The following is a 27,413-nucleotide window of genomic DNA, read 5'->3' on the forward strand; positions in this document are numbered from 1 at the left end:
TGGCCTCCCTTTCTTTCTCCCTCTGAAAGACAGAGACCTGCGTATCCGCCTGAATGGGGAAAGGAATAACAGACATTAAATTCTATAGGAATAGATAATATTCCAGTGGTTTGTAATTTGACACCACCTTTACCGGTTACTTCTAATGATATACCATCATTGTTCAAAATGCATGATTTTTGCAATTATACCTGATTCTTTATTCTGCTTGTTAGGTAGAGATGTAATGCATAAGTTGGGTGTTAAATTAGGATTTGACTCTGACTCTTTGCAACTCATGTTTCCAGCAGCCTTTTCTCTTACGAACCAACACAGGAAGTGCTCTCTTCGAGGATGTGTCTGCAACTGAGCTCGGACAGGAAGTAGCTGATGTAAACCCGAAATTGTGGGCGGCCCATAAGGATGACTTGGGACTTCTTGATATCCAACCTTATGTTGCCAATTTGACAATGAATAGGCCTGTGTTTATTTTTTAAAAAACAATATCCGCTTTCAAAGGAAAAAGAGGATGGAATTCGACCCCTCATTGATCAGTTTCTGGCTCAAGGCATTCTGGTTCGCACTCATTCACCTTACAACACACCAATTAATCCAATCAAGAAAGCAAATGGTTCTTGGCGCTTAACGCAAGACTTGTGAAAAATGAATGATTTGATAAAACCACATGCTCCTATTGTGCCAGATGTACAAACTATTATTAATTCTATTCCTTTAGAACATGCATTTTATTCTTTCATTGATTTATGCTCCGCCTTCTTCAGCATTCCTGTTGACCAACAAACTCAGCCACTTTTTGTTTTCTGTTTTCAGAATTGCCAGTACATGTGGACAAGACTCCCTCAAGGGTTCAGAGATTCTCCGGCTGTTTTCTCCGCTGTAGTGCACGCAACGCTGAAGGATGTCAGACTCCCTCCTGACACCTGCCTGCTCCAATACGCTGATGACATTCTCGTCACTGGTGCCTCTGCGGACATGTGTGCTGCTGCCACTACAATTGTCTGCAACGTTTTAGCAGAGGCTGGTTCCAAGGCATCTAAAGAGAAACTTCAGTGGGTGCAGAGGAAAGTCAATTACCTCGGCCATGAACTGTCACAAGGCCAAGTTCGCCTGTCTGGGGAACAGAGTCAAAGCCATCGCTTTGTTCAAGCACCCTTCAACACAGAAGCAAATGCAAAGCTTTCTGGGACTGGTCAATTACTGTCGATTATGGGTGCCAAATTGCTCCATGTATGACAAAATCCTGCGAGACGCTACGCTGGATGATAAAGAGGACATTACATGGACAAGTGAGATGGACCAAGCGTTAAGACATTTGAAATCCTCTCTGTTAAGGCCTCCCGCCCTCGGCCTTCCTTGCTACAAGCGACAGCCGCAGGAATCCTGGCCCAAGAGCATGGGGGCACTTTTGGTCCAGTAGCTTATTTGTCTAAAACTCTTGATTCAGTGGCTCGGGGACTCCCGGCCTGTTTACGTGCAGTGGCTGCTGCAGCGATCATGGTACAGGATGCTGAAAGGGTTGTTTTATCATATCCACTCACAGTTCACACATCACATCAGGTAGGAGCAATTATGCATAACATTTCTACTCAACACATGACTGCTCAACGTCGTTCAGGCTATGAGGCTATATTATTGGCAACTGCTAATTTAACGTTGAAAGTAACTTCTGTTATTCATGGTCCTACTGTACATCTGAACAGGTTGTTGACGGATGGTGAATTTGAGAGTGACGACCACGACTGCCTGATGTAAAGACTCTGGGGCGGATCTAATCCGTGGGGAATTTGCATATCATAATTAATAATTGGTAATTAATAATTATTCATACATGTTTGGATTAGATCAGTCTTACATGTTAATAAAACTCCCGATAAGGTGTGATATGTCATTTTACCTGCATGCATGTCTGTGTATCCTTGCACTTAACCACAAGTTGATTGCAATTAACTACACGGACCACGTCTTACAAAACAGGCTAAATTAATTAGCTCAATTGTCAGACTAATATTTGTGGGACTCCACAATATCATCTTACTTTATAGGATTTCAGGAAAAGCAATTCTGTGGCCACAAGAATTGGGTTTCCTGCCCTATAAACACATACTCTTTAAAGTATCTTTAATTTGTAAGCTTGTTGCTATAAGATCTTTTGGCACTTAAGGGACTTGAAAATGAGCCAAAAGGCAGTACATCAATCAGATGAATATAACGAATTTAATAAGGCAGAACTACTTATGTATTTACTACGGTTACATGGGATATATGTATTTACAAACATAATAAACAACAATACACGATAAGGCATCGATGAACGAGAAATGCATAGAGTGTGGACAATGGAAACACGTGTGAGAGGGGAAGAGGAAGAGAGAGAGAGAGCATTGGCAACATTCCCCCTGACAGTCCCCTGTCTGTAACAACACGAAAACATCATCTTAATGCTTCTTAGAAGCTCTATAAAGAGATATACTTAAGTTTCTGGGTCTCTCTGTGTCGCGGCATTCCTGCGCGTGCGTCAGCGGAGTCCTTTAGGAAGCGTCACTGGGTGCTGCTTGGCGCGCGTGTTGAACGGAGTTTCCAAGTCTTTGGGGTAACATTACCAAAGGAAAATAGTTCGGCTAAGTTCGTTTCACTTTGTGGAAGTGAACAGAGTCGACTACGGAAAACAAAACTTTGACTAACAAAGAAAAGAAATAAAGATCTCTACGGGGAAATCACGCGGAGTTAACGTCACATCTTCGCATGGCTGGTGAAGAAGCGTGTGTGCGTCTCTCGCCACGTGGTCACGTGCGCGTGTTTCTCCTTCAAAACGAGCGCGCGCTCGTTTAAAGGTCCCTTGTAGATGGATTTGCTGAAGAGATATGTCACGCGGTGTTCTTTTCACTCGTCGATTGGAATTAAACACGGAGACTTATCTAAGACTGAAAAACACAAACTAAACTAGAAACAAATAAAAGAAAGGCGAAGAGCTCGCCCGGAGGCGAGACCTTACATTATGACACAAAGACAGGCGAAGTAACAGAGCGAGCGGAGGGGGGAAGCGTCATTTATCACCTTGGAGAAATCCGGCCTCTTCCTGTTGACTTGGCCAATTAGAGGGTTGGAATTTCACAGGCGGGACTTTGGTTTTTATTGCTCTTTGTCTAGGAGAGAGACATTTGAAACCCTAATTTCGTCGGTGTTTAAGAGCAGAATCTTCACAATTCTTATAATACTAATGTGTCACAAGTTTAGCAAAATGTAATGTCAATTAACAAATGGGGAATGAAGATTGGAGTTTATCGAGACCAAACTTGCCACAAATGGATTTGGTTAAACATTAGTTGGCAAAGTTTAAAACATTATCGCATTAGAGTCGTCGAGAAACATAGACCAAACCACAAAAAGGCAACTCATGAAATAGGGAACTTAGATACATTGTTCATACAATTCTCAAGTGGATATATGATAGCATATATATATGAATACAGGATTCATTTCTCCTCCTTGGTTAGAATTCAGAGAGAGCCACAGTTCTGTGAACATTCCTTTGGGTCGTAAACGCTGTTATCTAAGAACACCAGTGATGTTAGTTTTGGTCTCTTTTCACTCCAAAGATGGAAAACATAGTAAACTATATTTTACTGGATATTACTGTACGTATTCTGATTGATCACACCGAAAGCATTCTGGAGGTGTCCAGAACTATGTGTACAAGTTATGGGAATAGACAGTTATATTTGAAATGCATAATGAAGGTATCTATAATTCACTTTAAGCCACGATAAAATCATAGTCATTCCAATGTGACATGGGCAAATGACACACATAAAAACACATCGAATATATCTGGTTAAATGCAGTGTTGGGGAGTAACGGAATACATGTACCGGCGTTACGTATTCAGAATACAAATTATGAGTAACTGTATTCCGTTACAGTTACAATTTAAATAGTTGGTATTTAGAATACAGTTACATTGTTGAAATCAATGGATTACATGACGATACTTTTCTGTTTCGTGAGTTTATTCACTCTCTAAATAAATTAAGGCAACTCCATGCATTTCCCAGAAGCCCCAATATGAAAACGAAATAATGTGCGGTTTGCATGATCAGTCACAATGGAGTCGGAAGAGGAGCAGCGGGAGCTAGATGTAGAGATGGAGCTGGAACAACAGAGCCAGGGCAAGAATGCGTTTCTATCTTGGAAATTCAAACAGCATTTCACATTAAAGAAAGAGAAGGGAGAACAAATATAACAAATATACCTCTGCTTGCAAGCAACCATCCTCCTTTCAGCGTCCAAAGACTCCACCTCCAACCTGAAGAAGCATCTTAACGTTTTTTTTTTTTATTAGCCAGGGGTAGTCGTCTGTTGTAGTTTAACTGGTCACCTTGCTATTTTATAGTTGTATCAGGTAGGCTACTAGCTACAGGGCTGTAACGATATGCGATATGAAACCGAAATCGCGACACTCAGATCCACGAACCTGTGTCACGTGTGAGAAGGCAAAATTGCGACACACCCCTTCCAACTTCCAGAGTTATCCTTCCCGTCCAGATCCAATGCTACCACATCTTTAAATTACTGTTAGTATTATTTGAAGTTAAGATTTTAAAATACGTAGACATACACGACAAAACTAGTTGCGGAATAATTATTTAAAATTTAGTAATTGCGTTATGGACATGCATTTTCTGAGAATGTATATTTCAAGGTTTGACTGCAAATGTCATTTAATACCAATATATCGAAACATCTGTTTGTATATCCATACTCCCTTAATAAAGGAGTCCAGACATTAGAAAAATATCTGTCTACAAATGGGTTTTATATTTAATATGAGGGAAATAAACATGCGTGACACAAAAAATATTTAACTTTTAGGCCAAATATGTTTTAGTACTACTGTGAATTAGGCTACACGGCGCAAACCACAAGTAATATCCACCGGATGAAGAAGGGTTGGCTCTCCACAGAACATAAAATATTCATTTTATTTTATTTTTCTTGTTCGCATTTATGAGGAAAAAACAATGTTACGGACGTGACCACTCTGAAAGCGGCACTAAAAGACTGCTTTAAAAATTTCACAGAGACATCAAACAGATGCACAAAGCCTTTCTTTAAAGTGAATTTCGATTTGTATTAATTGTATCTTAATTTTAATCAATGTTTCATCAACCCAAATTGCTGGAATTAATAAATAAATAGCAGACAATAGATATCACGGCATGGAGGCGCTGTTGCGTGAACTGGGGCTCATCTCATAAATGAACCGAAACTTAGCGTGTAAGGTAGGCTAGCCTACTTGTCTCACATACATGTCTACTTTTAAACAGAACAATTCAAAACGAAAGAACACAGACTGCTCACTGCTCTCTGTTTATGTAATCCGTATGTGCATTTCTCTCCGGCGCGTTCAGTGCTGCGAAGATCGCGAGTCAGCATCGTCAACTTCATCTTTGCAGCCGACACTAACATATTCAGTCATTACTTTTGCCGGTTCTTTGTGACAGCTATCAGGTGCTTTATTGGCAGCGCCACCTTTACTTGTTACATGAACGCATCACCGCCTCATCACCGCACCGGTGACCGCAACATACACTTATAGTCTTTGTTCTTCTATAGCAAATTATAATATATTGCACTTTGAGGAAGACATGGGTCTAACACATTCAGCCAGTTGCAACAGAAAAACACACCAGAATAGGCCTGTTTAGTAAGCAGGATTTGATGGCCGCATTCCTACACTTTCAAAATGCAATTCAATGTGGAAGTAATCCAAGTATTCAGAATATGTTACTCAGATTGAGTAACGTAACGGAATACGTTACAAATTACATTTTTGGGCATGTATTCTGTAACGAAATACGTTTTGAAAGTATCCTTCCCAACACTGGGGTTAGGGCAGGCGGACGGGATTTTGGGGAAGGGGGGGCTCAGCTGTCCTTACCTACTGTAAGGGGAGGCTCACATTCACCCAATTTAAAAAAACCCTGCTCTAGGGGGGGCAATGTGTTGTAGCCTTTCTCCTCAGTGCTGTCAATAGTGCAAAGCGTTGCGGAAGTTGAAGTCTTTAAGCGCGCCATGATTTGGTCAGCTCGTAGTGTAGCTTGGGGAAGTAGGGTGCTGGTCTTAGGGGTCTGCTGACTCACCGGCAGAAACCACACCGTCGAGGCGGCTTCTGGTGGGCTCCTGAGGCGGGGACCACTCAACGTTGAGGCCTTTGACAGTTTTAGTGAGGACGCAAATAAGTTCAGCATCCACACTCACTCTAACGCCGTCTCTGCTGGCTTGGGATTGAGGGGCGGGTACAACTGTCGAGCCCGGCCAGTCTTCTCCCTCAGTCCCTCACTTCCTCAGGCCAGTCCTTCTGCATCGCTTCTTCCGTCGCAGCTCGCGGAGGGAAGGAAGTGCAGGAGCGGAGGGGCAGGGTCACCGTCCAAAAGGAGAGCTAGCCCCGAGCGCAGTATGGAGATGAGTAGGCTCTCGCAGTGCGGGCAGCCGCCATTGTTGAGTACAGGCTGTACGTGGGCGAGTCCCAGGCACGGGACGCAATCGCTGTGTCCATCAGTTTCATGCAAAAAAACGATGCGATTGGTTCCCGCGTCTCAGCCGCCTTGCCATAGGTTCGTGCAGAGACTAAGTGAACATTCTTGAAAGGGAACTATCGTTCATACCCTCTGAATAAACGGTGAAAAGTATTACCTCAAGTATCCAGCACTCGTTTCGACAACATTGTCTTGCTTCCTTTGAAGTTGCGGTGAAAAAGCGGTTTTATTTCACTATATTGATTATTCACTATATGTTAGATTATCAGGTAACACTTTACAATACGGGTGCACTAATAAGCATTAATTCATGCTTAACTAATGCACAGATAATACTGAATTAATGTGTAACTAATGATTGTCTAAGCTATTCATTAATGATTACCACATAAAGAACTAATTAAGAGTCTGTATGGTTAATGTATTAGTTCATACATGAATTCTTATTAATTAAATATGTAATTGTGAATAAATTCCCTAATAACACATTTTTTTAACTAATAGTGTTAATTAATATGTTAATTACCTGAATGAGCCAAAGCCTTGTATTTCAACTTCCAGATAATACAGGTACACATTAATACATGATTAATTATTTCATTGTTAGTGCAAATTCATGTGTAAATTACTACAATTACTAAATGACTAGTTAATAATGATGTGCCTCAACAAGTAAAGTCATAACATAATGATACCTTTGCAAATCATTAGCTAATGATTAATTAAAGCAGACAACTGGTAGTTGAAGTGCATAGCTTTGAATAATTGTGGTAATTAACACATTAATTTACACTATTAGTTAATAAAATATGTTATTAAGGAATTAATACACAATGACACATTGAATTAATATCAATTAATGTATTACTTAATCTATTAATCATATATACTCTTTATTAGTTGCTGATGCAGTAATAATTAATTAATGGTTTAGTTCTTCATGAATCATACATTAAATCATGATTATCTGTGCATTAGTTAAACATGAATTAATGCATATTAGTGCACCCGTATTGTAAAGTGTTACCGATTATCATATTAATTACGCTAGCTTCACTCAAAATACAGCATGCTGAGGACATCTGCTGGTTAAAGCCGTGTAAATGCAACATGAACAGCAAAACCATAGTCAATGGCGTTTTACATACATACGCAGCGTGTGAGCTTAGAATAAACAAATTATCGTTCGTTGGTGTGGACGCAAATATAGTTATCGTTATAGTTATCTTTATAGTTATCACTCTTGGTGTGAACGGGCCTTAAGTTAAAGTGAAATAAAGTGTAACCCCAAAAACATTAAGCAATTGCTTTCAAAATTTACTTACATGTTGGTATTAAAAATAATATATTTACAAATAATGTATTGCTTTGGCTTCAGCAGACGCAGTTGGCATGAAAACCAAAGAACACACTCCAGTATGTGGGATCTTCACAGTAATACAGTAGAACACAATCTACAGATCTTCAGAAACACATGTGAAGTCTACTAAGGTTTCACTAGACTCAGATGATAAATATCATTTTCAGTTTTTGTGAATGATGCCCTTGTCTTCAAAAAATTAAGCCTTTGACACAGGTAATTTATCTATAGAAGGTCAAAATATCTCAGATGCATGACATTCATTTAATAGGCTACTGTAATATTCAGCTATCAAATATCATAATAAACAAGTCTCAGGGAAAAAAGTATACCCATGTTACTGACATAACCAAATATTGATATCAGTAAAGATTAATAATGTAGTCAGTACATTGCAATGAGAAATTCATATTTCAACTAATAGATTTTTAAATAAACACCTATTGTCAGGATTATGTTTGGTTTATTTGTCTTTTTGTTTGTGTGACTTGTATTGTTTCTTGATGACTTGTATGTTTCTTGTATTTCCTTTCCGTTTGGTCTTGATTATTCCCCTGTTATTTTCCTTGGTTACTGATTAGTTACACCTGTCTCGTTTAGTTCCCTTGTTTGCTACTGTGTATTTATGCTCCCTGTTTTGTTCAGTTCTTTGTCGGTCGTCGACTATGTTGGAAATGTATTTAATAGTTTCTCTGTATTTAGTAGTTGTACATCATCGTATAGATGATGCTGTTGAGGGTAAATCACCTTTAATCGAGTTCATTGATTATACCTTGTGGTAGTGATGGTGAAATGAAGCTTTGTGAAGCACTGAGGCTTTCCCCTCAAGTGTATCGTAAATTGGTTCATTACTCAAAGCTTTTCAACACGGTGCACACTAACGACATCTTGTGGTCAAAAAGTGGAAAAGCTACCTTTCCCATTTATTTTATTTTATTGTTTTATGTAATAAATCACTTTGTGCTATGAAAACCACAAAGCAATAAACATCATTAGTGTTAGTGTTGATGTTTACACAATGTATGAACAAATGAGATCTGTGAATCAATTTATGAAAGAATTAAAACATAGGACAAATTAACTCTGCTTTGTTCAACAAATGCAGCCTTAAAACCTTAGCCGTAGTCCTAAACCTATGAGTTCATAGGCAAGGCTCATATAGGCATATATAATCAAAATAAAAGAAAACTATTGTGGAATGGTGAAGTGCTGTGAAAGTGCTTGTGAACTGGGGAGTTGGGTAATTGAAGAAATTAAAGATTTTTATTAAGGAACAGGACTTTTTCAACAGTGTGGGGGTTAAGTCTATTTCTTTTTTTATTTACTACTTCCCCTGCCTTTGAGAATATTCTCTCACGGGACTGAGGAGGCAGGAGTGCATAAACATCCCAGGGCAAGATGCAGATAGACACCCTTTGAGTAGCCCCATCGATCATTTGTTTTCTGATCCCTGCAATACAGTCAAGTATTTAAAATATAACTGAATAAGTATTATAACTATGCACTATTTAAGATGTCTCATTATAAATACAGAAATTGACAAACAAATAAATGAATGACTGATCAGAAGTCTTATAGTTGTTGGTCCACTTCCAGAAGATGTGTTTTCATGTTTAGCTCTAAAATGTCTCAACAGTGACGATGTGTTGTTATTATAAGAAAGGTGTTGAGAACATATTAGGCACTCAACCTACAGAAGGTGGTCACATTAACTTAAGTACTTTTTTCATATACATAATGTAGGCCTATTATTTACTGTTGATTATACACTGATTATGCATAAAATTACATGTAAATATCAATTTACATAATTAATTATTATATTTATTTTATATAAATTTCGTAAATCATAATTCATTTTAAAATCATATTCTTATGACAAAATAATAATAATAATAATTAGCTCACTGTATTTGTGGATACGACCTGAAAACGCTTGGCTGGTTCCATGCTGAAAATTCAAAAGAGCTCACTCTGTGGTTCAGTCTCAGTCGGTCTCAGTTCACTACCGAAGCGCATGACACGAAACCTGCGCAAGGTTCGCGCTATTTATGAATCAGAATATGAAGCAGTCACGTGGCTGTGTGTCAAAACGAAGCTTCGGACGTCACTGGTCACATGGTTATGTCAAAACGAATCAAGCTCCGGTACAGTGGTTCATGTGAGATGTTTCGTTTTTTTGATACAAGCTTCGAAGCCTCAGTGCCGAACGTCACATCACTACCTTGTGGGTTTGCGGATCCTCCCTCACCGTGGGAGTCGTCGAGGACAACGCCACCATCAACTCCAAGTCCCCGGGTCTTTTAACACCTCCAGCAGCCATCTCTCTGCCAGATCCAGATAGGACACATCGCCCCTGCCCGGAGTGTCCCGGACAGCTAGAGAGATCCTCCAGCTCCATCATTCACCTCGACGGAGATCCTCCATTGACCAAAATCCCGAGCAAGCACCTGACTCGTATCACGAGCAAAAAACCCTCCACAGAGCCAGAGCCAGCCATAGAGTTCATCCCGGAATCAGAGCCTGAGCCACGGCATCTGAACCGAAGCAGGATCTGATCGCAAGGTCCATCACAGAGTCAGCACCGTCAGGTCAGTCCACGGCCCTGGATTCGCCTGCTCCTCTGGTGTCTCGCAGCTCCTCGGCTCGTATTTCGCATAGCTCTGTGAAGCAGATCCCCTTGCTACACCTTGGCCCCCAGGCCCATGTCTCCACCTCGGCCTGTCAATCCTTTGGCTCTGCGCTTCCTCTGCTCCACCGTGGTCTGCCATCCCTCAGGCTCCACCATGGTCTTTCACTGTGGACTGCACCTCAACACTCCACCCCTTCTGCTCCACCAGGCTCCTCCTTCCCTCTGGCATCACACTTTTTTGCCAGGCGGCTGCGTCCGAAAACTGAAAAAGGCTGCCTCTGCAAGCAGGAGATGGAGGTAGGAAGGTAACAAGGCACATCCCAATCCAATGATCATGCCACATCCCATCTACTGATATACCTTCATCTGAGCGATTTTTGAAGGCAGCATAGATGGATCCTTCGCTGCCTTTGATATCCCACAATCCTGTGTGTTCCATTTCCTGACTGTTGAGCTAAGAAATAAAAATGGCGTCTGAAATTTGAAGTTGGTGGTAGGGTTTGTGTGTAAAGTTTACATTTTTAACAACTTTTCCCACTCTTGATGACATTTCTACCGAGAAGTTAGTATTGTAGTAATTAAATATTACATTTGTTTTGTCAGCAAAGCTCTCTCTGTTTTGTTATCGATCATTACATCTTTACACTGCCAGAAGTGTGTCTGAAATAAGCTTTGTGAGGTGTGGTCCAGTGGCGTGTCTATTGGTGGCATCTGTGCAGTGGGCGGTTGGTCTTTGCCGTCCAACTTCGCCAGATTTTACAACTTGGAGTCATGCAGAACTTAATGTAGTCATTTGACCATTAAAACAGACATGTTATGAAATGTTTTCTGAAAACACCTGCAATAGCTGAAAAAGAAGCTACTTAACAAAAGTCAAGAGCCCAACTAAAGCAAACACTGCGCAACTAAAGCAAACTAAATATTTTCAACCAAATATCAACATCTAAACCTCTTGTTAATTCTCAATAAGAACTGCTGTAGACATCTGACAGAAAGTAAATCTGGTTAGTAATAAATGAAGCTGGAAATGATGTCTGTGGAGTTGTTTAATCCTTCTCTGCTGAGATCTTCAGAGATTAAAAATTTTTTTTTTAATCTTCCGATTATTTCATCTAAGGCTGTAGCTGAAGAAAGTTGTAGTTTGTGTTCTTATTTCTCTTTCTTTTAGTGAAAACGCACCTTGGAGAAACTCAACAGCAGTGCAAAATATGAAAAGACAATGCAGAAAAGACAAAACTTGTAGTCCATTATAACATCTACAAAGACAGCATCCATGCTTTCAATAAGAAACTAGGCAAAGCTAGACAGACTTTCTTCTGGAATATTATAAACAGCAATATAAACAACACACACACTCTTTTTGCTACTGTAGAGAGACTGACAAACCCCCCAAGCCAGATTCCCAGTGAAATGCTCTCAGTGAGAAAGTGCAGTGAGTTTGCTTCTTTCTTCTCTGAGAAAATCAATAATATCAGAAAGGTGATCAGATCATCCTTGAGTTGCGCTGGGGTCAGGCAGATCAGACAACAGCACGAGAAAGTAGTTACTATGTCTGATTTCGAAGAAATTGATGGCAAAATTTTGGAAGAAACTGCACAGCACCTTAACTAATGAACCTTATGTAAAGTGTTACCTAAATATATAATAACAAGCTATAATTATTTGTTCAAATAAAGTATCAAAGTAATCATATGGGTTTTATAGAACAAGGCTTTTAAAATAGACCATGTAAAATAAATGATATAAACTAATATAAACATAACTTATGTACATTACGTAAAAACAAATGTCCGCAGAGAGCACCAACGGCTTGGTTACACTAAGGCATGATCAAATCCTAGATTTACAAATGCAGACCTGCAAACTTAACAGTGGTGAAAAAGGTGACATGTCTCCTGTTGGGGAGAATACTTTTTGTGCGCAAAAATAAACAAAAATAACGACTTTATTTCAACTATTCATTTCCTTCTCTGTGGGCCTCTAGTCAGTTAACGTAGTGTGATAGAGGTTTTACTGTGAAAGGTACTTTTAACACAATCTGCACGCATGTAATTAATTAAAGGTTTGTGCTTTTCTGTGGGGAAAAAAAAAACAGCGCATATATTTAACTAAGCCTTTTGTCTTTTTCTCCATCACTAGTCGGCCAAACTCAGATTTCTGCACTAGACATATCAGCAAAGCGTTTTCTATTCATTTATCTGATAATTTGATACCAGCCGCTCGAATCGGAATCCTGAATATGAAAATATGCATCCTTGTTCAAATGTTCAGGCTAAGTCAACGTTTTCTCAAAACTCCCTAATGCAGCTTTAACAGTGCACAGTAACAAATATGAACAACAAACACACGTACAACAAGAAGAATATTTAACAAAACCGTTCTGATAATAAACAATCAACATTAGACTACTTAAAAGTACAATTTATAAATTCTGTAGATTTAAAAGATGTAGTTACTAATAGTTATATATTAAAAGCAGTGACAGCAATTTATAGCATCTATTTCCAAAAATGTCATGTAGTGTTTAAATTGACCAAAAGAAATCAGATTTCGCAACTGCAAATCAGTCTGCGATGTGTTCCATGTGGAAGGGGCTGCATAACTAAAGGCCTTCTTCCCGAGCTCTGTACGGACCGTAGGTACAGATAACAAACACAGATTACCAGAGCGCAAATTGTAGGAACAGCTGTTGCGAGACATAGAAGTGCAAAGGTAAGAGGGAAGCATATCCAGCATAGACTTGTAAATAAACGTAAGCCAGTGAAAGTGCCTCCTCACTGATAATGAAGGCCAATTTGTCATTTTGTACAAAGTACAATGATGTGTTGATGCTTTATATCTAGACACAAATCTTAGTGCACTGTGGAAAACAGTATCCAACAAAGATAAACATTTATCAGGCGCATTTCTATAGAGCAGGTCACCATAATCGAGTGCAGTAAGAAAGGTTGCAGCAACCAATCACCTCCTGGTTTTCCAAGAAAAACAGGCTTTGTTTCTAAAATTAAATCCTATTTTTAATTTGAGCTTATGTACCAATTTATCAATGTGTAACTTAAAAAGAGAGCTGATCATCAATTAATATACCCAAATATTTATACAATTTGACTTGTTCAATCAGTTCGCCATGTATAGTAGAAATACTTGGAAGACTGTCAAGAGACTTCTTAGATTTTGGAAAAAAAGCATAATCTTAGTTTTCTCAACATTTAAAACTAGTTTAAGATGATACAGTTGCCCCTGAACAAGGTTGAAAGCAGATTGTAAATTAGAAAAAGCTTGGTGTAAAGTTTCAGCCTTACAATAAATAACGGTGTCATCTGCATAAAAATGAAAATGAGCTTGTGGGATGTCTTCACCCAAGTTATTAATATAAATTTGGAGTTAATAATATAAAATTTGACCCAAGACTGATCCTTGCGGTACCACTAGATACAGTCAATGTTGCTGATTTGCGATTGTCAGAATAAACACACTGAGTTCTGTCTCCCAAATAATTAGTCTACCAATCTACAGTCTGGTCAGAAAAAACAATATTATGTAGCTTTTTTATTTATTATTTTTACTTTGTTATCCTCCTCCTCCTCCTCGTCTGCAAAATACTGAAGAGAAATAAAAATCAAACAAAAAATGAACAACACAATTGCAACTATCTTTCTATCTTTCTTTGTTTCTCTCTCTCTCTCTCTTTCTTTCTTTCTAACTTATTTATCTATCATCTAACTATTTTTATCTATCTATCTAATATTTCTAATCTATCTATCTATGAATTAATTTATTAATAATATCCAAGATTTTGATTGTGTCAAGTCAAGTCACCTTTATTTACACAGTGATAACATGAAAAAATACAACAAAGTTTGTTTCTAGAAGAAAATTGCATCGTCGTCCACCTTAAGCGAGACGGATCAATAATATTGTTGAATATTAAATGTCCCCAACTAAGCAAGCCAAAAGCCAAGGCAACAGTGGCAAGGAACCAAAACTCCATCAGTGACAGAATGGAGAAAAAACCTTGGGAGAACCCAGACTCAGTCGCGGGACCAGTCCTCCTCTGGCCAACGAGCAAACAGTGTCTGTTTTTGATCCAGGCAGCATTACAGGTCAGAAGTCAAATTGGATCAGAACATTATATTATGCAGTGCATCTGGTTGGAAGTCGGAGTCATCACGCCGGTATGGAGACGAGATTGTTGAGGATCAGTGCCGATGAGGCCTTCACAGGGCTGATGAAGGATGCGTCATGGATGGGTCCAGGTGCTGGTCCACCATCTGATCTGGATCCGGCCGGGATCCGGCTGACTTCAGTAACAGGGACGGGACTGGTTGACACTTCAGGACTGCGTTGTTGTCGTGTCCAGGCGAAGGTCCTTCATCAGATCTGGATCCGGCAGACTGCGGCAAACCTCGGATAAACAGAGAGACTAGTATTAGTGTAGACGCCATCCTTATGATGTAACGAGTAGATCAGGATTTATGGGGAGTGTCCCCGGTTCCGGCTGATCTAAACTATGCAGCCTAACATTGAATTATAGATGTCTATAATGTAGTATGTGTATGGTAAGCCAAAGAGATGTGTTTTTAGTCTAGATTTGAACTGACAGACTGTGTCTGCTTCCCGGACGATGTTAGGAAGATTGTTCCAAAGTTTTAGTGCTAAATAGGAAAAGGATCTACCGCCAGCAGTCGATTTAGATATTCTAGGTATTATCAACTGGCCGGAATTTTTAGATTGCAATAGACGTGATGGACTATAATGCGTTAAGAGCTCCCTCAAGTACTGCAGAGCTAAACCATTTAGTGCTTTGTAAGTAATCAGCATTTTTTTTTAATTTATACGATGTTTAATAGGGAGCCAATGCAGTGTTGACAGAACCGGGCTAATATGGTCGTACTTCCTGGTTCTGGTAAGAACTCTAGCGGCTGCGTTTTGGACCAGCTGTAGTTTGTTTATTAAGTATGCAGGGCAACCACCCAGTAGAGCATTACAATAATCTAGCCTTGAGGTCATGAACGCATTAACTAATTGTTCTGCATTTTTCATTGAGAGCATATGACGCAAATTAGATATATTTTTAAGATGAAAAAATGCGGTTTTACAGAAACTAGACACGTGACTTTCAAATGAAAGATTGGTATCAAAGAGCACACCCAGGTTCCTAACCGACAACGAAGACTTGACAGAGCAGCCATCAACTGTTAGACAGTATTCTAGGTTATTACATGAGGAAGTTTTTTGTCCAATAATTAGAATCTGTTTTTTCAGAATATATCATATATATGATAAATATATATATATATATATATATATATATATATATATATATATATATATATATATATATATATATATATATATATATAGTATCATCAGCATAACATTGAAAACTAATGCCATGCTGACGAATAATATCTCCTAAGGTTAGCATGTACAGAGTGAACAGCAACGGTCCTAGTACTGAGCCTTGTGGTACCCCATACTGAACTTTTGATCGATAAGATATCTCTTCATTTACTGCTACAAACTGATAACGGTCAGATAAGTATGATTTAAACCATGCTAGTGCAATTCCATTAATTCCAACATAATGTTTGAGTCTATTTAAAAGAATGTTGTGGTCGATAGTGTCAAATGCAGCACTAAGCACTAAAATGGAACAGTTTATTTGAAAAAAATGCCTTTTCTTGTATCTTTGACAGAAAAAGTAGATTTGAGATCGGCCTGTAATTGACTATTTTTAACAAGTGGTTTAATCATAGCCAGCTTAAAAGTTTCCGGTACGTATCCTAATGCCAAAGAAGAATTAATGATTAATGAAGAGGATCTATGACCTCTAGAAGCATCTCTTTCAGTAGCTTAGTCGGTATAGGGTCTAACATTCATTTAGTCGATTTAGATGATTTAACGAGTTTAGAAAATTCTTCCTCTCCTATAGCAATGAATCATTTTTCTTCATGGAGAATACACTGCACTGCCTGAAATCTCAAATCTCAAACGGGATTTATCATTTACACTAGATATTGTTACATTAAGCACCAACACTTCAATAGAATTCTATTTGAAACTAGACTAATTTTGAAAGTATTACTATAAATTACAACAACAACTCCCCCTTTGCCTATTAGACGAGGCTCATGTTTAACAGTAATCTTGGGGGGTGCACTCATTTAAAGTAATGTAATTGTTTGGTTTTAGAACAGGTTTCTGTCAAACACAGCACATCTAGGTTATAGTCTGTGATCATATCATTAACTATGAGTGCTTTTGATGTGAGAGATCGAATATTCAGCAACCTGAGCTTTATCATTTTTTCATTTGTATTATATCTGTTTTTTATTTGTTGAACATCAATTAAATACCCTTAGATGGGTTTGGAAGTTTTTTGTATTTCCTAATTCGGGGAACAGACACAGTCTCTATGTGATGATATCTAGGTGACAGAAGCTCTGTGTGATGGGGTTTATCTGACCTTGGTGACGTGAGACAGCTGGCAGGCGGTCGGTCTAGCCAGTTTGTCTGCTTCCTGACCTGAGCCCCAGATTGTCAAGTTTGAGCTCTAAGAGTATGTGCCATATTACTAGACAGAAGAGCAGCACCATCCCAGGAGGGATGAATACCATCTCTTTTCAACAGGTCAGGTCTGCCCCAAAAACTTTTCCAATTGTCTATGAATTCTATATTATTTTGTGGACACCACTTAGACAGCCAGCCATTGAGTGATGACAGTCTACTAACTATCTCATCACTCCGGCGAACAGGAAGGGGGCCAGAGCAAATTACAGTGCCTGACACCGTACTTGCGAGTTCACACACCTCTTTAACATTAATTTTGGTGATCTCCGACTGGCAAAGTCGAACATCATTAGTGCCGACGTGAATAATAATCTTAGAGAATTTACATTTAGCATTAGCCAGCACTTTTAAATTTGCTTTGATGTCAGGCGCTCTGGCTCCCGGCAAACATGTGACTATGGTGGCTGGTGTCTCTATTTTCACGTTCCGTGTGATAGAATCTCCAATAACTAAGGCACATTCAACAGGATTCTCAGTGGGTGTTTCACTGAGTGGGGAGAACCTGTTTGATGTTGTAACCGGAACGAAGAGCGGTGTTTTGTCCCGCGACTACAGCGCCTCACAGTCACCCAATTGCCCTGCTGCACGGGCTCTACTTCAGCCAGAACCGAACAATGTACAGTGTTCTATAAGCTAGTCACATCCAAAGCAGTATCTAAAGCCCTTGCACTCTTACAATTAACCTCAATTAAAGTTTGGATGCGTGTCTCTAGTTCTGAAATCTCCTCCGTCGGCCAGACTATCTCCCTGCATTTATCACATGTAAACCCTGTGCTGACAGAGAAGGCCATGCTATACATGTTACATTAAGTGCAAGTCACAATAAGAGGAGAAGAAGACATGACTTACCGTGTTTGTTGACTGATCACTACTTACCACAGCTTTGATGGATTTGTGAAAGGCGCAAGCTAAATAAATAAATAAATAAACAAATAAAGAGCGCACGGATGGCACGCCAACAGGCTAGTGAATTACTAGCGTGTTGTACTAGTAACGATTTAGATTAAAGCTAGCGATGTCAAGTTAATATGTGATGTTGAGTAAGATATTTTAGCAGTATAAGCAAAAGGGAATGGTAGTAAATAATGATTCAAAACGGGAAGATATACGAAGCTACAGACGCCAACCAACTCAGCATAGCAGCGAGGTAGCGAGTGTCAGAGAGAGTGAGGGAGTGTGTGTGTGTGTGTGAGAGAGAGATATTGAGTGAGTGTGTGTGTGAGATTGAGTGAGTGAGTGAGTGTGTGTGATTGAGTGTGTGTGTGATTGAGTGTGTGTGTGTGTGTGATTGAGTGAGTGTGTGTGTGTGTGTGTGTGTGAGAGAGTGTGTGTGTGATTGAGTGTGTGTGTGATTGAGTGTGTGTGATTTAGTGTGTGTGTGATTGAGTGTGTGTGTGATTGAGTGTGTGTGTGATTGAGTGTGTGTGTGTGTGTGTGTGTGTGTGTGTGTGTGTGTGTGTGTGTGTGTGTGTGTGTGTGTGTGTGTGTGTGTGTGTGTGTGTGTGTGTGTGTGTGTGTGTGTGTGATTGAGTGTGTGTGTGTGTGTGTGTGTGTGTGTGTGTGTGTGTGTGTGTGTGTGTGTGAGATTGAGTGAGTGTGTGTGTGTCTATAATTCAATGTTAGGCTGCATAGTTTAGATCAGCCGGAACCGGGGACACTCCCCATAAATCCTGATCTACTCGTTACATCATAAGGATGGCGTCTACGCTAATACTAGTCTCTCTGTTTATCCGAGGTTTGCCGCAGTCTGCCGGATCCAGATCTGATGAAGGACCTTCGCCTGGACACTACGACAACGCAGTCCTGAAGTGTCAACCAGTTCCTTCGCTGTTACTGAAGTCAGCCGTATCCCGGCCGTATCCAGATCAGATGGTGGACCTGCACCTGGACCCATCCATGACGCATCCTTCATCAGCCCTGTGAAGGCCTCATCGACACGACAGTCATCGGCACTGATCCTCAACAATCTCGTCTACATACCGGCGTGATGACTCCGACTTCCAACCAGATGCACTGCATAATATAATGTTCTGATCCCGGCCTTATTCAGATCAGATGCTGGACCTGCACCTGGACACGAATTACAACAATAACTTTATAATATTTGAATGATATAGTACGCCTCACTCATTTCTGGTTATGTTTACTTTCAATGTACTGTGGTCGTCTAAACTAGCGACCGCGACGCTGAAGTGTGTGAGAACAGAGGAATAACATTAGTGCGAATCACCAACATTTGCTTATTGGGATTAAATATTTTAACCATTCTGTGTCATTTTTCAATATCAATCTTTTCACTATTTACATGTTTATGCCCAAAATGCTATAACATTCCAAGTAGTTGACTGTCATTCTCCTCTACGCTGTGTGTGTTATTGATTAAATAGCCTAGCCTATTTAACATGGTTACAGGCACCTCGGTCTGCCCATTTTAAAAGACTGGATTAAACACCAGCGCACACAAGCAATTCTTTTAATACTCAATTTCATTTAAAAATGTAAACCCAACAGGTATGACATGTCAGAAAGAGAAAAAAACGTCATGAGAAGACGAACATATAGGACTGCCACAGCTTAGTGGATAAATATATTCTAGCTATTTATTATTCAGGATGCACAGCAGGCTCAAGATAATTAACACAGAGATCAGAGTATTCACAGAGAACACAGAGTATTCACTGTTTTAATCAATTGGCATTAAACAGTGATAATAATCTGAATGTGTGGAGGTGTGCTGAAAGCTGTAACCGGAAACTCCCGATATGCACTAACTAGAACGCGGAAGAAGTTGTGCAAGTAGTCCATTGACGTGCTACATGTGAACGATATTATTTGTACTGTCCTGTAAAAATAATGTAGTTCATTTCAATTATTCAGCCTTTATGAGCAAGAAACTAATGCGCAAATGGCAATCTCATCGTTTTGATTTCAGCAAATTAGTTTGAGCAAATGCAGTGATTAATATTCACGAACCCGGCAGTTCATCAATCCTTAGTGCGGTTTATATTCTTATTAGTAGCAGAATTCGTAGTAGTATTATTATCTTATCAGTGTTATTGTTCGTTTTATTTTTACAGAAACACTGACCGACAATGTCTTAAGCAACACCAGTCCTAATTTCAGTTAAAATGACAAATCTGCATTCTTACGTCCTCATTCATACTGTTACCAAAAGTAAGAGAGCTTGCGCAGCACTGAGACAACGGTACGTTTAAATCCATAAGTAATTAACACGCTAGTTTTCATACTGAAAGAATATTTAACATAATTTGGTACTTTAGATATTTTTAACACAAGAACATTACACATTCTTCATGCTACATTTCTCAACACTGAGAATGAATAAATAAATGCTTGTTTCTCCAGACTCGCAGTTGTCAGTCATCCACAAGTCAGAGCACTTTCATAAAGCCATAGCGATTTCAAGTTTATTTAGATTATATTGTTCCGAGTGACTATGAATGACAAAGCGTATTTTCAGAGTCAATCCATGCGATCACGCAGAGGATTAAGTTAACTCAACTCAATATTTCAACACATCTCCCCCAGCCTGTTTAGCGTGAGGAGCCGGACGCACCGAGACGACTGTACGGTCCTCGCTGAAGAAACCCGTCTGACGCCGGGAGTGAAAGGGGGATCGAGCGGGATTCTCTGTCGCTGTCTCTTTTCTATCATAAGCCTTACGCATTTGTCAATCATCCTGGCTTGCTATTTGGGGAATGAGCCAGCGCTGTGATCGGCCAAACTCTTCTTCTTCTGCTGCTGTTGCTTGATTTGAGGACAGCGCGTGCAACAGGCTTTTGCGTAGTTTAGAGTGATAAATCGTACCAGCGTACTTTGAGGTCAAAGAGCGAACAGGTTGGCAGGTCTGAGTCTGTCTCAAATAATATCTTTTTGATTTAAAGGCCAGAATTGATTAAACAAACAAAAAATAATATTTTTCTTACTTATTTGGCTTCTCTCTTCTTCATTCTATGTCCAAATCTGCAAACAAGGGATGATCTACCAAGTTCTCTGCAGTCAAGTAGTATTTTGCATCAGGCACATGTTCTGTGGAAGAGTCAGTGAAGAGGGCGGATTAATCACATTTGGCCTTTCTGTAGTAGGCGTGTACACGTAAGGTGAATGTTACCATGACATACAAAGCATGTTTTGCTGTAACTATGACATGAACATTTAATCACTGCTAACAATCATTATCAGTCCCCTGTGTTTTACACTTTGCTCATTTGTCATCAAGGTTTGACACTTATCATTTTACTGTCACTTTATGTTTCAGAACTTTATATGTTTTCCAAGCAATGTTAGTTCCACTTTGTTCTTGTTATCATTCTTACCTAATAATGGGTCTTTGTTGTGTTTTTCCATGAAGAATAGAGCGATGTATTCACAGCGCAAATCCTCATCCGTTTCTTCAATTCCTGCAAGCAATAGATTTCCAGTGTTTAGTAAAACATCACCAGTCATCAGTGATCTGTGTTCAAAAAGCCAACTCACTACTGAATTCTTTTTCGGCAAGGTGTGCATATTTTATATGCAGGGTTTTTGGGTTGATCAGTATCAATCTCTTGAGTAATGGGTAAGAAAGATCATTATCCGTCCAGTGACGGATTGCAACATGGATTTGGCTCATGATGCGGTTCGCTGTCTCGTCAGTCAGGCACTCTCCGTTTCCTCTGATGAACTCCCTCAAGGTCACATAGGCAGGAAGATGTTCCATTACCAGGACGGTTTGGTCTTCCAAGATGAAACGCTCATAGAGACGTACGGAATGGTCGCAAGTTGGACGCTTTTGCATTTTCAGCAATGAAGTGCCCTCTTCGACAAACTTAGGCTAAAGAAAAGAGATTGATAAAACATTGGCTAAATTCAAATCTCCTAATTAAAGAGTGAGGGAAATGAAAGATGAAAGCATTAGCCATGTTTCCATCACCCTGTTTTTACGCACATTTTAAAGTCTTGCATCAGAAACGTGATGGAAACGGCAAATGAGAAAAAAATCCCTTACGTCGCTAAAAAGTTCACACACTCACTTGAGGTGGTTTTTGACTTGTGCGAAAAAGCATTAATGCGAATATTGGGAGATGGAAAACGCATTTGCCAAATTAATTTGATTTATATTGAACTATTCAAAATAAAACCATTGTAAGCACATCACAGTATCATTCGAATCAATGTCTCAGTGTGACTGGTACAAATGTCTCATTTCCAAATAAGTAAAACAAAAGGTAATATGGTTTTTAAGAGTATAGAGATAACTGGCACACAAAGGAAGATGATCCAACCCCCAAAAGGTGTCAACTCTGAATGCAAATTACCATTGTTTCCATGTGAAAGAGGTTCTGGCTATTTAATGGGCCGCAGCGAGGGATTCTGGGCCTTTCTGTACTTCAGATCAGGCCGTGAGGCTGAGAGTGTCCGAGACTCTCAGACTCATGTATTTTTTAAAATGTTGGGTTTGCATCTCTTCTCTTTATTCCAGAGCATTTGATGTTTGGTATCGATTATCTTTGGATTGATTATGTAATTGGCATGATACATTTACCTGACATAATAAATTGTTACATTTGATTATTCTAACTGACTTTGACACTATTTTCATTAGAGTTAAAAGGAATAGTCAAACATTTGCTCACATAATGATGCTCATTCGAAAAAGATTTGCTTCACGTTTGGATGGAAACCCAGCTAATGAAAAAAAACTCTAAAACCGATGCTTCTAGGCTTTGGTTGTGTAATTCAGTTATATATCATACTATCTATATTACCGAATTTAACAAACCAATTCTTACTAGAGAATTTCATGAAGAATAAAGTCTTAGAATTAGTCTTAGATTTTTCTAAACTGTCTCTGTTAATAATGTATTGTATCAAGTGTCCGTTTCATTATAATATTCAGATTTATCATAAATAATTGAACATGCACATGTATTTTAAGTTCTGTTAAAGAGGGGTGGAGGTGGGGTCACATTTGAGCATTTAAAAATTGACTTGAAAGAAACGCAATAGTCACTTTCTGAAGTAACTAGTTACTTTTATAATGTGTAACTGAGTAACTAATTTAGTTACTTTTTGGAAGAAGTAACTAGTAACTGTAACTAATTACTTTTTAAAAGTAACTTGCCCAACACTGGTTATATATCATACTATCTATATTATCGAATTTAACAAACCAATTCTTACTGGAGAATTTCATGAAGAATAAAGTCTTGTCAACTTACCGATGTTTCCCAAAGTCTGCACCTCTCAACAAATTTGATGGCAACCTAAAAAATAAAGACAATTTTTTGCACATGATCATCTACAGTCTACATTTTTTTAAACACTTTTTGAACAAAACTGTCAACACTGATGTTTATGGCAAGACTCAAAGTTCACAGAAGGAAACAAGAGACAAAACATTTGTTTTTGGAGAAAGAGCAACATACTTTCTGGCCGTCCGATCTTCTAATTCCTTCATGGACACGATCATCATATCCCACTTTCTTTCCAACTTTATAAAGACACCGAAAGTATTTATGTTGCAGTATCGGTTGACGAGGAAATCTTAAGGTCACTGAAAAACACACAGCAACAACGTGTTAAAGGGTTAGTTCACCCAAAAATGAAAATTAAGTCATTAATTACTCACCCCCATGCTGTACCAACCCCGTAAGACCTTCGTTCATCTTCGGAACACAAATGAAGATATTTTTGATTAAATCTGAGAGGTGGATCACTGCTACATAGGCTGCCAGAGGGAATGAACCTTGACGGCCCAGAAAGTCATTAAAGAACATGTTTAAATAATCCATGTGCCTACAGTGGCTCAACTATAAGTTTATCAAGCGACGAGACTACTTTTTTCCCGAAAAAAAAAACATAATAACGACTTTATTCGACTATTCCTTTTCATTCCTTGTGGGCCTGAGACGAGAGTTCAAGAGATTTCCACGACGCATGCGCGAGAACTGAACAAGAAGTATTAGAAGAAGAACGTCCTCTTCTCAGTTCTCGCGCATGCGTCGTGGAAATCTCTTGAACTCTCGTCTCAGGCCCACAAGATAATTAAGATAACAAGATAATTTTATGACGTTTGAAACTTAATTGATAAAAGTATTAACGAACCTCTTCAGGAGACGTGACTTCACTTCCTGTTAAGGCTGGAGCGACAGGCTCATGGACAAGCTGGAAGACAGAAACAAAGAGAAAGGAGCAATAATGTGACTCAGCGGTAGATTATTGTTTTACAACACCTGTGTGTGTGTGTTTACTCATGGTTTATGAGGACATAATTTGGTTTATGACGACTCATCACTATTGTATGTGACTCAGTGGTAGACTATTGTTACTCGTTCAAAATAAACAAATCTTTTTTAGAGTCATTTCGTTCGTTGAATGAACAGAATGACTCGAAAAAAGATTTGTTCATTTTGATGATGGAGTTCGAACAGGAGAGTCACGAACGTGCATCACAGAACAGAGCAAGGCGAGCATTTGAGCTTATAAAACTTAAACGTTTTTTATTTATTTTTGAAGTGACCGATTGTTTCGCTAGATAAGACCCTTATGCATCGTCTGGTGTCGTTTAAAGCCATTCGAAGCTGCACTGAAACTGTCATTTGGTCCTTGAACCGTTTGGTACCCAGTGAAGTCTATTATATGGAGAAAAATCCTGGAATGTTTTCATCAAAAACCTTCATTTCTTTTCGACTGAAGAAAGAAAGACATGGACATCTTGGATGACATGGGGGTGAGTAAATTATCAGCAAAAGTTTTTTAAAAATTGAACTACTCCTCTAATTTAGAAATTGTTTGAGATCAGAAAAAGATCAGAGATCGGTGTTTTACAAGTAAAGCCCTGTTTTAAGATCGTTTCTGATGAAATCGAACGGTTGAGATTAAAATTTGGACACATGCTGCTGTCCCGAGAATTTTAGGTTTCTGTGTTAGTTCATAGGGGCACTGGAACAATCATTCATATAAACGCATTAAACTTTAGTTTACAGAGACGTGAAACTCACCGAGTGGTCTGGAGTGTGCACTGATATGCTCACGCAAAAATCGCTGCAAAAGATGCTTAGTGTTCACACAAACACCTGTCAAACACAGCGATAGGGACATTGATCTATTTTTTTCTTTCTGACAATGAGTGGCGTTTTAATATATCAATACGGATGATTCTGTATCGATACAGTAGCAAATGCATTGATGCAGTTTTGAAAAAGAAACCGAACAGAAAAGACAAATTTTAAAACGTTTAAAAGTTAAAAAAAATAATTAATGTGCAGTGTGCACCTATTAATAACTCTGGGATTAGAAACTGAAGTATCTTAATTTGACCCAACCTGATGGCTTTTTCTTCTCTGTTATACAGAATAATAAAGAACAGCTGTTATAGTAAACTGTGTAGGACAAAATCAACGGGGCCCATGTTTCGTACAGTATAGTTTTATTTAATGCCATATCAGCATCTGTGGCTATTTTCATGACATAAACTGATTTACACAAATACAAGAGTTACATTTATACAATGAAAATAAAAACAACAGCAATTAATACTTTACAAGATGTTTTACATTAATGCGATACCTGTTCTGGTACATTCTTACTAAAGTCAAAGAGAGTTTGCTGCCTTTGCTGTTGTTGTTGATGTTGTTGTTACTCAGTTTTTCAGCTGCTGAAACTGCTGGAGCTGATCTGAGACTGTAGACATTAAATCAAACATATAGAGATATATTAGCTGATTAAATCATTTTTATGTGACCATGACAAGATGTAAAGACTGCTGACAGTGTTTGGCACCTTTACTAGCTCACTGACCTGCTGTAAAGCTGCAGATTCTGCCCAGGCTGCTATAATATAATAATATAATAATAATAGTAGCCTAATAGTACTAGGGGAAATGTTCACAGAGGCTTCTGCACACAAAACATAAGATATTGGTAAGCCTAACGGTATGTGATAAAAAGCCTAAACTCTTACCAGATTTGTGATCATTTTTATGGCACTATTTTTTTAAATAAATACTGTAATAATGATAATAGTTTAAAGTAAAAATAATAGTTTTTAGTGAAATAACATAAAAAGACCAGACCCCTCGACGCCCGTGAAACTTTTCTCCCTCAAACAGCAAGCTAACGTTACTTCTACAGCCTACACACAGCAATACAAACAACATCTCTGCATGCTCTCTTCACGTCGTTCTTGTAAAATAATAATAATAAGTAAACAAACATCAAAATCACTTCGCTGAGAATAAAACACCACTTACCAGCAGCCGCAGAGTTGAAGATATCCTCTGGTAGTGCGCGTAGTCGCGCGAAATTAAAAAATGCGCGTGCAGCGTCAGGAATCGTCCCGGATGAGTTCGTCAGGTGAAAGGTCATCATGTGGGTCATTTAATTTACGGCTAAATTATTATTCATTAATTTTACTAATAGTTAGATTGGGAAGGCATCCACAAAAGGGCCTTTAATTACAAAAAAAGGAGAGGAAATTTTGCCTTGACAAAAGGGCACTTTGGGCACCAAGGGGCAAAAGGGCAGGAGCTCAAGCAACAAAAGCCCCCCCTCTGCACGTGCCTGGATGCCAGCAAAAGTGCCATTGTGCCTGTGCAGTGTGTGCATCTCTACAGCTCTGATTAGGACCACTAACACCATGTAAGTAAATAATGTCTTCAGTTGTTGTCCCTTCTTGCTATTCTACATGATGGCAAGATTTTGAAAAGACTTTAGCTTGTTTCCTAATGTTATCCGGGCTAGCACCAGGCTAACCTAGGCTAGCTCTAGCTACTCACCAGGAAACCTGGCCAAGCCTCCACTAATTTTCCTCACACCAAGCATTAATAACTCTTTGAGGGCCATGATTTCTGACAATTTCCTCCCCTCTCTCACGCCTGACTGGTTCAAAATTGTAGGGCTGTGGTCCATCAAGAATTTGATGGTTTCCCTCCTCTTCAGTCTCCCAGTCGTTCTCCATAGTCAAACCGCAAACAGAAGGAATCTAGCCGAGTACGGGTTGCTACTCCCTGTTATGACGTCATCACCCAGTTACGGTAAAAAACATGCTACCTTTGAAGAAACCCCAATAAATGTTATTTTAATGTATTTTAAGACAGAAATTATTTTTTAAAAAAAAAAAAAATATATATATATATATATATATATATTGAGCACTTAAATTAACACATTAATTGATTGTGGTGGTTAACCTGCAATTTACACTTTAACAAAGCCTCTAAAAAATATTTTCACGTTTTTATCTATGACATAAAACACACCAGTTATAACCTGCTCGTGGTTTTTTAAACTTTGTGTCTGCTTGTGGTTTT

General features: G+C 38.9%; 2 protein-coding genes across 2 annotated transcripts in view; one reads left to right on the forward strand and one right to left on the reverse strand.

The window, feature by feature from the left end:
- The window catches only part of LOC143747602 (transmembrane 4 L6 family member 1-like), a 484,334-nt gene extending 472,590 nt beyond the window's left edge, over window positions 1-11,744 (forward strand). The window contains exon 5 of the mRNA XM_077240424.1: window positions 11,697-11,744. Within this exon, the coding sequence (XP_077096539.1) occupies window positions 11,697-11,699 (3 nt within the window). The 3' untranslated portion in view covers window positions 11,700-11,744. The remainder of the gene's footprint in view (window positions 1-11,696) is intronic.
- LOC143747598 (uncharacterized) overlaps window positions 1-27,413 on the reverse strand; it is a 171,747-nt gene that overhangs the window by 134,904 nt on the left and 9,430 nt on the right. Inside the window, exon 2 of the mRNA XM_077240415.1 lies at window positions 4,618-5,697. The gene's annotated coding sequence lies outside the window, so the exon portion shown is untranslated. The remainder of the gene's footprint in view (window positions 1-4,617; window positions 5,698-27,413) is intronic.

This window comes from Siphateles boraxobius, unplaced genomic scaffold (genome assembly GCF_051911475.1).
Source record: "Siphateles boraxobius isolate OS27281-9 unplaced genomic scaffold, OSU_SipBor_1 23, whole genome shotgun sequence".
Lineage (NCBI taxonomy): Eukaryota > Metazoa > Chordata > Actinopteri > Cypriniformes > Leuciscidae > Siphateles > Siphateles boraxobius.